Source organism: Mustelus asterias, chromosome 23, assembly GCF_964213995.1.
Source record: "Mustelus asterias chromosome 23, sMusAst1.hap1.1, whole genome shotgun sequence".
NCBI lineage: Eukaryota > Metazoa > Chordata > Chondrichthyes > Carcharhiniformes > Triakidae > Mustelus > Mustelus asterias.
In genome coordinates, this window is record NC_135823.1 from 53616594 (window position 1) to 53629699 (window position 13106).

The window sequence follows — 13106 nt, forward strand, 5'->3', positions numbered from 1 at the left end:
CAGAACAGCATTCTCTGTTGGCTTGGGGCAGGATCTATCATTAAGGAAGAAATAGCAGGACACCTGGAAAAGAATGGTTCAATCAAGCAGACGCAGCATGGATTCATGAAGGGAAAGTCATGTTTGACTAATTTACTGGAATTTTTTGAGGATATAACGAGTGCGGTTGACAGAGGGGAACCGGAGGATGTGGTGTATTTAGATTTCCAGAAAGCATTCGATAAGGTGCCTCACAAAAAGGTTGCTGCATAAGATAAAGGTACACGGAGTTGGGGGTAAAGTGTTAGCGTGGATTGAGGATTGGCTATCTAAGTGTGGCTTTTGCTACCAAATAAACCTGTTGGACTTTAACCTGGTGTTGTTAAACTTCTTACTATCTAACAGAAAGCAGAGAGTCGGAATAAATGGGTGCTTTTCCGGTTGGCAATCAGTGACTAGTGGCGTGCCGCAGAGATCGGTGCTGGGGCCTCAACTATTTACCATATACATAGACGATCTGGAGGAGGGGACCGAGTGTAGGGTAACAAAGTTGGCGGATGACACAAAGATGAGTGGGAAAGCAAATTGCGTGGAGGACACAGAGTCTGCAGAGAGATTTGGATAGGCTAAGTGAGTGGGCAAGGAGTGGGCAGATGGAGTATAACGTTGGTAAGTGTGAGGTTATCCACTTTGGAAGGAATAATAGTAAAATGGACTATTATTTAAACGGTGAAAAATTACAACATGCTACTGTGCAGAGGGACCTGGGGGTCCTTGTGCATGAATCACAAAAACTCAGTTTGCAGGTGCAGCAGGTGATCAAGAAGGCAAATGGAATGTTGGCCTTTATCGCGAAGGGGATGGAGTATAAAAGCAGGGAGGTCATGCTGCAACTGTACAGGGTACTGGTGAGGCCGCACCTAGAGTACTGTGTACAATTTTGGTCCCCTTATTTAAGAAAGGATATATTAGCTTTGGAGGGGGTACAGAGAAGGTTCACCAGGTTGATTCCAGAGATGAGGGGGTTAGCTTATGAGGAGAGATTGTGTAGACTGGGCCTGTACTCATTGGAGTTTAGAAGGTTGAGGGAAGATCTTATAGAGACATATAAGATAATGAAGGGGCTAGACAGGTTATTTCCACTTACAATGGAAACAAGAACTAGGAGGCATAGCCTCAAAATACGGGGGAGTCAATTTAGAACAGAGTTGAGGAGGAACTTCTTCTCCCAGAGGGTAATGAATCTTTGGAATTCTCTGCCCAATGAAGCAGTAGAGGCTACCTCGTTAATGTGTTTAAGTCACAGATAGATTTTTAACCATTAAGGGTTATGGGGAGCAGGCGGGTAAGTGGAACTGAACCCACTATCAGATCAGCCATGATCTTATTGAATGGCGGAGCAGGCTTGAGGGGCTAGATGGCCTACTCCTGCTCCTACTTCTTATGTTCTTATGTAAGCCACGGTCGTAAAATACCAGCAACTGAGTTCTTGGCATTAAAACAATGCACAGAAGAACAAGAAGTTGCTTTGAAGATCCAAGGCTTCCGTTAAACCTCAATGGAGGCACGAGGATATTATAGTAGAAAATAAGACAGTTGAGAGATAGGATTGCCAACAGTAGCTGGGTGTGACCCTGAAGGTGGACCAACTCCTCCAACCATGCCCTCAGCCACTGCAAATCCTACCTCCCGTCTATCCCTGTTCAATCGCCCTTTCTCCTTCCCGGGTAACTTGTTGCAATGTCCAGGAAATTTAATCTTTAATTAAAATCCTGAAAACTCCAGGGCAAGAGGGGACCTTTGTCACAATAAATACCATTTGACCGAGTGGGGCATTAAACTTTTCTTAAATTCTAACTGAGGATTCAAACACAGACTGGCCTAGCAGAAGCTAATTTTAGACAGAGCTCCCAAGGCATCTGTAGATATTGGAACAAAACTGCGAAAGGTTTAAAACTGGTGAAAGGAATGTGTTAAACAGATGGGAGAATTCCCTTATATAGAGAGCGGTCAACTCTTGGAACAGCCATTGTGGGAAACCAATAGAGGAGAACCTTAGGCGAGGCAGGATGATGCATGCGGGAGATGTAATATTCTGGAAGGATTGGCAATGTGTGACCTACACATCAGACTTAATATTTCACTTCATGGAGACATGGTAACAGAAGCATTTGTAGAGCAAGTATTATCTGGCTTGTTTATAAACAGTCGATCTTTCTCATGACTCAAATGTACATCATTTTGTTCCAATGATTTTAAGTGCCAAAGTCTTACCGACCTTTGGACCTGTCTTCTCCATGTATCCCTCTTTCCCATAATTTCTTGTCAGTTTTGGTACCAACTGAGACATAAAAGGAAAATGTTGTTGTTAATATTCTGCCATGACACATGGGCAGTATTACATCTAGAGTTCAAACCAAGCCCTGGAGCTAAAACTGGGTGACTCAGCTAGATCACAGTGGCTAGCACAGTTTGTGCTGGGGTTCGCTAGAACATTGCAGAAGGCCAAGGACGGACATGTGGACAGGAGACCAGGGTGGTGTGTTGAAATGGCAAGCGACAGGAAGGTCTGGGTCCTGCTTGCGGACGGACTGAAGGTGTTCAGCAAAGCGACCACCCAGTCTGCGTTTGGTCTCTCCGATGTAGAGTAGACTGCAGTCTGGAGCAACAGCATCTCATCTTCCGATTGGGCACTTTACAGTCTTCTGGACTGAACGTTGAGTTCAACAACTTCAGAGCATGAACTCTGTCTTCCATCTTCACCCCATTTCCATTTATTTTATTTTATTTCATTTCATCTCATTCATCCCTTTTATCATCCTTCTTTCTCACCTCCATTATTCCACTTCCCCATTCCAACTCTCCTGCTTTCTTCTTTCCCCCCACCTCTCTTCAGGGCAACTGCCACATTCCTCAGGCAGTCCTTTAACAATCTGTACTTGTGTTCTGCCATTCACGCATTCTGATCACTTAATGGAGACTTTTAAAACCTTTGCAGCCTTCTGTATCCTCTTTTACATTCCCTTTGTCCCATTCCACCCACTCCCCACATCCGCCCCCCCCCCCCACCCACCCACCCTCATAGTATAAATCTCTGCTGATTCTCTTTGCTCTCAGCGCTGACGAAGGGTCATCGAGGCTCGAAACGTTGGCTCTATTCTCTCCCCACAGAGGCTGTTAGATCTGCTGAGATGTTCCGGCATTTTCTGTTTTTTGTCACAATTGATAGATCTGTGGATAAAAGCAAATTACTGCGGATGCTGGAATCTGAAACCAAAAGAGAAAATGCTGGAAAATCTCAGCACGTCTGGCAGCATCTGTAAGGAGAGAAAAGAGCTGACGTTTCGAGTCCAGATGACCCTTCGTAAAAGCTGTGGTAGATCTGTGGTATCTCTATCATTGATAATTTTCAGATAGGGCTGTCACACATCGGGTCATGCTGAAAGTCCCTGTCCCCTCTGGTACAGTGGGAACACCTGGAGATTGTGAGACGCTTCACTGTATGAGATCACTGCATTGGCACTTCCAGTTTATTCCTTTTTGGATCCTCTATTTAAATTGGTGACATTCCTTTATTTTACAAAGAACTGTGAAGCAGGACAAAGGAGCTGAACAATATCAGAGTTGGATCAAAAATAAATAAATAATTGAAATTAACATTCAATTTATGGCACAGAAGCGGATCAATTGACCCAAATGGTCTACGTCTTGTGAAAGGGAAATAATTTTTGACAAATTTTTAAGGATTCTTAAGGATTATAACAAGCAGGGTGGATAAAGAGGAACCAGTAGATGGAGTGTATTTAGATTTCCAAAAGGCATTCAGTAAGAGGCCTCATTAAAGGTTAATGTCCAAGAACGCATGATGCCATAAGTGATATATTGGTGTGGACAGGAAAACTAACAGGAAATAGAGTGTGGGATAAATGGGTCATCTTCAGTTGGAAGCTTTTCACTGTATATAAAAAATCAAATCAAATCGAAGTAAGTAGCTGGAGCCTCAACTATTTACAATCTATGTTAATGAATTGGTTGAGAGGCCAACTGTGTTGATAATGGAAAGATGGGTGGAAAAGCAACTTGCGAGGGGGACAGAAAGGGTGGGACTTTCTGGTCGCGCTCGCCGCAAAACCGGAAAATCCTGCCCAAGGTCAACGGACCTTTTCATGGTCCGTGTCTCGCCCGCTACGATTCCCGTGGTGGGCAGGGTGGGAAAATTCCGCCCAAAGAATCTGCAAAGGGATATAGAAAGGTTAAACGAGTGGGCAAAGATTTGGCAGATGAGTATGTTGTGGGAAAATGTAAGGTTATTTACTTTGGTCGGAAAAAATGGCAGAGATGATACGGGAGTGTCAAACTATTTCATCCAACCCATCAACACGTCTTTCCATTCTTTTCTCCTTCCTGTGTTTATCGAGATTCCCCTTAAAGACATCTTAGCTATTCAGCTCAACCACTCATTGTGGCAGCATTTTCCACATTCTAACCACTCTCTGGGTAAAGAAGTTCAATATACAATGGGACTCACGTCAGCGTCACTGGCTCCTGGGAATGCCACTTGTAAGTAATGGAAACGAGCTGCTCGGATTGCATTGAACCAGTCAACTATTTCCTATTTGTAAGGAAGAATGAATTAGCAAATATATCCTTTAAATACAATTACTATTGGTCAGGCAAGTGACCGTCACTGTACATCTGACCAAACAATTGACCGATGTTATATATCCGATAGCCTATATACATCATTAAACCTTAAAATAATTACAGAAGATGCATTTTGAATTTAACAAATGAGATAACACCGAACAACCGTGGGTTATTTCATTAAAAGGCTGAGCACTTGGCCATATTGGCAGTGGTGTAGTGGTATGGTCACTGGATTAGTAATCCAGTAGCTCAGGGGTAATGCTCTGGAGACCAGGGTTCAATTCCCACCACGGCAGATGGTGAAATTTGAATATAAATCTGGAATTGAAAGTCGAATGGTGACCATGAAACCATAGTCAAATGTCGTAACGCTAGTCTCAGTAATCTTAGAATCTTAGAAACCCTACAGTGCAGAAAGAGGCCATTCGGCCCATCGGGTCTGCACCAACCTCAATCCCACCCAGGCCCTACCCCCATATTCCTACATATTTACCCACTAATCCCTCTAACCTACGCATCCCAGGACACTAAGGGGCAATTTTTAGCTTGGCCAATCAACCTAACCCGCACATCTTTGGACTGTGGGAGGAAACCGGAGCACCCGGAGGAAACCCACGCAGACACGAGGAGAATGTGCAAACTCCACACAGACAGTGACCCAAGCCGGGAATCGAACCCAGGTCCCTGGAGCTGTGAAGCAGCAGTGCTAACCACTGTGCTACCATGCCACCCAGTAATGGTGACCATAGCAACTACCATCGATTTATGCAAACACCCATCTGGTTCACTAATGTCCTTTAGGGAAGGACATCTGCTGTCCTTACCTGGGTCTGGCCTACATGTGACTCCAGAGCCACAGCAATGTGGTTGACTCTCAACTGCCCTCAGGGATGGGCAATAAATGCTGATCTCACTAGCTGTCCTGTCTGGAGACAATACACATCTCTTTAGCCTGTGTTTAATGCTCCCTCCACCCACATTGTCTATACCTTTAAGACCTGGCTGGCTTTAGGGATTCGCATTCTCATCAGTATTCTGTAACTTGATTTTGTGTCTGTGCCCTGTTTGAGAGCACATTTCCACTCCATCTGACGAAGGAGCAGCGCTCCGAAAGCTTATGGTATTTGCTACCAAATAAACCTGTTGGACTTTAACCTGGTGTTGTGAGACTTCTTACAATAAATGCTGGCCAGCCAGCGACGCCAATGTTCCGTGAACAAACAAAAGATACATGTATGAGGATGCACTGGGATGGTTTATTTAATAGCACAACAGTTCTGGGAATACATGAACCATAATTAAATGCTGCATGGATTATAATTTGTGCAATGTGTGCGCTGTTCTGCATTTTATATCTCATTAAGGGTAAGCTGTGGAACACAACTTTGGTTGTGGGTTAAAGTCCCACTCCAGGACTTGAGCACACAAGTCTAAGCTGACACTCGTAATGCAGTACGGAGGAAGTGCAGCACTGCCGGAGGTGCCATTTTTTGGATGAGATATTAAGTTAATCCCTTGTCCTCTCATGGATGCAAAAGTTCCCATGGCACTATTTCAAATTAAGAAGTTTAACAACACCAGGTTAAAGTCCAACAGGACTTGTTGTTAAACTTCTTACTGTGTTTACCCCAGTCCAACGCCGGCATCTCCACATCATGACTATTTCAAATAACAGGCTGGGCATTCAAATCCCACTTACGTGTCTTCAGCACGTATTCTGGGTTGGGATTCAAGTGGAGTGCGGCATATTTATAATGGCGATGGCCTAGCGGTATTATCGCGCTACCCATCTGGTTCACTAATGTCCCGTAGGGAAGGAAATCTGGTCTGGCCTACATGTGACACCAGAGTCACAGCAATGTGGTTGACTCTCAACTGCTCTCTGCAATGGCCCAGCAAGCCAGTTTCAAGGGCAACTTGGAATGGGCAGCAAATGCTGGCCAACAAACGATGCCCATGTCCTGCGAATGAATGGCTACTGTTAACGGCCTCATTTTGAGATGGTTACTGCCCCATTAACACAGGCCTATCGAACACCAGCTCAGCGTAGGCTACCTGGCTGCTCATGGTCTTTGCTGTTAAACGCAGCTGTTAAAACGGCAACAAATCAAAGCAAGAGCAGCTGACGAGAAACCAGCTCGTGGGTCACTGCACTGAGAGATAGCACGCAACTAGAGGAGATCGCGAATGACTAGCGGGCAGTCAATTGAGTCATAGAGTTTTATAGCACAGAAAGAGGTCCTTCAGCCCATTGTGTGTGTGAGACGGCCATCAAGCGCCTACCCTGATCCCATTTTTCCACACGTGCTCCGTTCGTTCATGGGATGTGGGCGTCATTGGCTGGGCCAGCATTTATTGCCAATCCTTGAGGGCAGTTGTGCGACAACCACATTGCTGTGGCTCTGGAGCCACATGTAGGCCAGACCGGGTAAGGACGGCAGATTTCCTTCCCTAAAGGACAATAGTGTACCAGATGGGTGTTTGCATAATTCGATGATCGTTGTTAGGGTCACTATTACTATATGCTACGGCATTTCAAGTGCTCATCTAAATGCTGCTTAAATGTTGCAAGGGTTCCCACCTCTACCACTCTTTCAGGCAGCGAGGTCCAGATTCCCACCAGCCTCTGGGAGAAAAAGATTTTCCTCAAATGCCCCTCACCTTAAATCCATGCCCCTCTACCGTACCTTTGTCCCTCATAATTTTGTCCACCTCGATCAGATCCCACCCTCAGCCTCTTCTGCTCCAAGGACAAACTACCCCGGCCTGACCAGCCTCTCTTGATAGCTTCATTGCTGCCAGCTGGACTGAGCGCAGAGGCCCAGAGCCATTTGTAAAAACGCCAGGACCACAGCACGAAAGAAAGCAAATCCCCGCCCCACCCTCCCCTGCAGAAAATACCCTCATTATACACCACTCCTGATTAGTTGTTAGATGAGTTACTTTCATTTGCACCAGGCCTTAACTCACCTTTCCATCTTCGTGATAAATGAATATATTCCTTGTGCTGTTGTCTTTTAAATATGTAATTTGTAGTCCATTAGGGTTCCCGATTTTCGATGGTTGAAAGGTGGCGTTGATTTGTTCGAGCCTTAGAACCGCTTTCGGGTCTTTCGCCTGAAAAAATAGAGGGAACAAAAGGTGAAGTGGGGGGAGGGGAGGGGGTGCGGTGGGGGCGAAAAGGTTGCCAACTCTATCATAGTGCAGAAGGAGGCCATTCGGCCTATCGAGTCTGCACCGACCACAATCCCACAAAGGCCCTATTCCTGTAACCCCACATATTTACCCTACTAATCCCCTTGACACTAAGGGTCAATTTAACATGGCCAATCCACCTAACCCGCACATCTTTGGATTGTGGGAGGAAACCGGAGCACCCGGAGGAAACATTGTCCCCATGCAGACACGGGAGAACATGCAGACTCCACACTAACAGTTCATCGCGCCATACTGGGACCCGCCGTGGGGGGTGCAGTGGGCCAGACAATCTTCATTGGCTTTCGGTGGGACTGGACAATCCCAGCAACAGATGTTACCGCAAAACCTGCCCAGAATATCTTACATTCACCCGATGATTTTCTCCTGAGTTTGTTCACACCAGTGCCCCTAGACCTGATCTTCAATCCCTGCAGGCTCCAGAGGTCATCCTGGAATTGGAAACCCTAGAAGGAGGCACAGTGGTGCAGTGGTTAGCGCTGCTGCCTCACAGCGCCAGGGACCCGGGTTCAATTCCCAGCTTGGGTCACTGTCTGTGCGGAGTCTGCACGTTCTCCCCATCTCTGCGTGGGTTTCCTCCGGGTGCTCTGGTTTTCTCCCACAGTCCAAAGATGTACAGGTTAGGTGGATTGGCCATGCTAAATTGCCCCTTAGTGTCCAAAGATGTGTCAGTTAGGGGGATCAGCCATGGTAAATACGTGGGGTTACGGGGATAGGGCAGGGGGGGTGGGCCTGGGGAAAGATGCTTTGTCAGAGAGTCAGCACAGACCCGATGGGCCGAATGGCCTCTTTCGGACTGTAGGGATTCTAAGATTCTCTGAATGGGGCCTTTTGAGCTTTCTATTTTTAAGTAATTCGCAATCACAATTTCTCTGGCACTGACAGTCGTCATCCTGACTACTTCTGTTCTGCATTGACAGCACATTCAACTGTGGTTCCTGTTCTCCCTGGTTAAGCAAAGTTTTGATTTTAAAATTCTCACCTTTGCTTTTAAATCTCTCCATAGTCTCAACCCATCGTATCTCCATAACAGCCACCCACCATGGCACTGTTATGCAGAGCAGGGGATTGAACCCCCGTGACTTGGCCAATATTCATGCCTCAATCAGCATCATAACTATCATTATCACACTGCAATTTGTGGCACCTTGCTGCGTGTCAGTCGGCTGTTACATTTAACCATGACATTCCCAACAATGAGGACACTTCAAAAGTACTCCACTGGCTGGAAAGGGCTTTGGGACAGGTCATGAAAGGTGCTATATATATGGGAGTCGTTCTTTTCTTCTGTAAAAGATTTTCTTCCCCCCACCAAGTTAGGCGAAACATTGGTCGGGATTTTCCAGCCTTGCTTGCCCCGAAACCGGAAAATCCCACCCGAGGTCAACAGACCTTTGCAATGGTCTGTGTCCCGCCCGCTACGATTCCCGTCGTGGACGGGATGGGAAAATCCCACCTATTGTGTGTAGGGAGAGCAGGGGGAAGTAAAGAGGCAAACCCCAGATATTCTCCTCTGGACTGTTGGCATTTATTGCAATGGAATATAAAAATATTGATATTTTACTGCAGCTGTACAAGCCATTGGTGAGACCACATCTGGAAGACCAGATACAGTTTTGGTCTCCTGAATTGAAAAAAAAGATATAATTGCATTGGAAGCAATTCAGAAAATTTTCACTCAACTCATTCCTGGGATGAAAGGTTTAATCGGATAAAGAGAGGTTGGGCCTATTACCCATTGGAGTTTAGAAGAATGAGAGGTGATCTTATTGAAATATACAAGATCCTGAGGAGATTTGATAGGGGAGAAACCGGAGGATGTGGGGGAGACTAGACCCAGAGAACACAGTTTAAGATAAAAGATCTCCCTTCTAAGATGTGGAGGAGAATTTCTTTCTCTCAGAGGGTCTGTGAAAGTCTTTTTCCCAGAAAGCAGTGAAGACTGGGTCATTGAATTTATTCAGTGCAGAGTTAGACAGATTTTTGATAGACAAAGGGGTCGAGGATTATGGGGTAGGGGGACGGGGGGCACACAGAAAAGTGAAGTTGAGACCACAACCAGATCAGTTATGACCTGATTGAATGGGGGGAGCAGGCTCAAAAGGGCCGAATGGCCTACTCCTGCTCCTCAGGGCGGCACAGTGGTTAGCACTGCTGCCTCACTGTGCTAGGGACCCAGGTTTGATTCCCAGCTTGGGTCACTGTCTGTGCGGAGTCTGCACGTTCTCCCCGTGTCTGCGTGGGTTTCCTCCAGGTGCTCCGGTTTCCTCCCACAGTCCAAAGGTGTGCGGATTAAGTGGATTGGCCATGCTGAATTGACCCTTAGAGTCGGGGGACTAGCTAGGGTAAATGCATGGGGTTATGGAGATCGGGCTGGGTGGGATTGTGGTCGGTGCAGACTCGATGGGTTGAATGGCCTCCTTCTGCCCTGTAGGAGTCTATGATTCCATGTTCTGATATTGAGGGTTAATGCCCACCAACTGTCAAATGCTTTAAATAGCTTAACTTCTTCACATTTCAGACAAAAACGTCAGCTTTGTCCATTGGGAGTGAAGATTGGAGATTGGCAATGCTAACTAATCGAATGCTACTTTCTTTCACTGGCCATGGGTGTAACTTCAGGCTGCTAGATCTGCATACATGTGGATGGCTTCCAAGGCTCAGAGTAACAGGCAAGTTGATTTCGAGTTTATTCCCAAATAAAGAGCTGCTTCAGGCCATGATGGACATTAGAGAAAGAACTGTTTCTGTCTGTAGCTTGAGGCTCCCCTCTCTGTAATGATTCTCTAAGGTTAAACAGTTTAAGAAAGGTGCATTGATCATGGCTTCTGCAACTGCATGCTGGCTAACTGGCCTCTCCTTAGCTCTACATCAAATATATCAAAGGGAAGCCAATACTCTGGCTAGAAATCTGGTAGTAATAACACACCCAAGCACTGGAAGCAGATATTTTCTTAAGCGTATTATTTATCAAGGGCATAAGCTAACAATGTTAGCCCAGCAAAAATGTATGTTCTTTCCTTTTCATCTTCCGCCCCCTCCTGATTTGTACGGTTCAGCTACGCAATAGACACATCGAAGAATAGATTCACCTTTGATCTGATACTTCAGTGGCCCTCATGAGGACTCGGAGACTTATATCCTGGGTTGGACAACAATGTCAATTCCTCAGTTTCTTGGGCCCAGTCAGCTATGGCCTATTATAAACAGGTCCAGGCAGAGGACGACCGAGGGGGTTGCCCAGCCCATCTGTGGGGGTCACCCAGCCCGACTGTCTGCCTCTCTACCGCGGCTACATTCGTGGCCGGGTATCCCTGGAGTGGGGGCATGAGGTGTCCAGGGGCACCATCGAGGCCTTCCATGCCCATTGGTCATCCCAAGGACTGGGGTGTATTATCGACCCCTTTAACCACATTTTCATAGAATCAACAGTGCAGAAGGAGGCCATTTGGCCCATTGAGTCTGCACCAACCACAATCCCACCCAAACCCTATCCCCGTAACCCCACGGATTTACCCTGCTAATCCCCCTGACACCAAGGGGCAACTTATCATGGCCAATCAACCTAACCTGCACAATTTTTGGACTGAGGGAGGAAACCGGAGCACCCGGAGGAAGCCCACAGACACGGGGAGAACGCGCAGATTCTGCACAGACAGTGACCCGAGCCGGGAATCGAATCCGGGTCCCTAGCGCTGTGAGGCAGCAATGCTAACCACTGCGCCACCGTGCCGCCCACAGTGGCCCATGGCCATTGATTTAATGTTTTACGTTTCCTTTCTGCTTTGCCTTTTGTTTCGGGCTGTTCCCATCTTTTTGGGGGCTGCCTTTCTTGCTTTGTCCCCGAGTTTGTTCAATTTAGTTCAGTTGATTTGCCCAAAAGAAATGCCAGCAGTGACCTACTTTGTCATTCCATACTGAGTTCTTGTTTCCAGTTTGGGTTGAATCAAACATTGGCTGATGACTTTTCTTTCATACAGGAACCAGAATGCTCAAGATAGCCCTCAGAAATCAGGGAGGGGTGGGAGAGTGAAGTAGATGCGCTGGTTGGGAGTTTATGTAGGCCGTGTGTGAGTGACTGCAGAAGTGCAAGTTGATGTGCCAATGAGCTGTTCTGTGAAAGGGAGGATGTGGCTTTTGCCCACATTTCTACACAGTCATTTTCAATCAGTGGGTGGGATGGATCAGATTCAAGGAAGTGAGTCAGTTTAGGCAATCCTTGCATGTCTCTTAATAACTAATCATTCCACAGGATTGGCACTAACCTTGTAGCAAGGGAGTTGCGTTTCCTGCCAAAATTTTGGGGAGGATGGCACAGGGGGGAAAAAAAAAATGCCACAAAGTTTGACACCATCCGGGGAAAACCTAATCCACTCTCTTCCTCCTTCAGTACCTGGCCCATTACCTGCTCTACCCCTTCCCAGTGGCGCTAAATCCAATTGCTCCCTCCCGTCCTCCAGTATTTCCATAGAGATCAACATAGTGGTTATGTTACTGGACTGGCAGCACGGTGGCACAGTGATTAGCACTGCTGCCTCACAGTGCCAGGGACCCGGGTTTGATTCCTGGCTTGGGTCACTGTCTGTGTGGAGTTTACAGGTTCTCCCCGTGTCTGTATGGGTTTCCTCCAGATGCTCCGGTTTCCTCCCACAGTCCAAAGATGTGCGGGTTAGGTTGATTGGCTATGCTAAATTTGTCCCTTAATGTTAGGGAGATTTGCAGGGTTTACATGGGGATAGGGCCTGGGTGGGATTGTTGTCTGTGCAGGCTCGATGAGCTGAATGGCCTCCTTCTGCACTGTAGGGATTCTAGGATTCTATGACTGGTGAGCCAGAGATGCGCGTCTTCAAACCCCTGATAATTAATTACATCTGAAATTAAAAAGACAGCATCGGCAGTGGTGACCATCGATGGATTGTTGTAAAAACCCATTCGGTTCACTAATGTCCTATAGTGATGCAAATCAAGCAACTTTAGTCTAGCCTATACCTGACTTCAGACCCACTGCAATGCGGTTGACATGTAGCTGCCATTTCAAATAGCTGCAGCCCCACAAGGACAGCTACAAAGAACTGCTTTAATCCACATGGACCCCAACACTTGAGGTGACACCCCCCCCCCACCATTTTAAAACTCCCGAACATTAAGGGACAAATTTAGCAGGGCCAATCAACCTAACCCGCACATCTTTGGAGTGTGGGAGGGAATCGGAGCATCTGGAGGAAACCCACCCAGACACAGGGAGAATGTGCAAACTCCACTCA

General features: G+C 46.6%; 1 protein-coding gene across 1 annotated transcript in view; it reads right to left on the bottom strand.

Annotated features, from left to right (window-relative positions):
* Positions 1-13106, bottom strand: part of LOC144510785 (arf-GAP with dual PH domain-containing protein 1-like) — a 148664-nt gene that overhangs the window by 10387 nt on the left and 125171 nt on the right. The window contains exons 6-8 of the mRNA XM_078240665.1: positions 7597-7743; positions 4508-4591; positions 2258-2320 (exon numbers count right to left, since the gene is read on the bottom strand). Coding sequence (XP_078096791.1) covers positions 2258-2320; positions 4508-4591; positions 7597-7743 — 294 coding nt within the window. The remainder of the gene's footprint in view (positions 1-2257; positions 2321-4507; positions 4592-7596; positions 7744-13106) is intronic.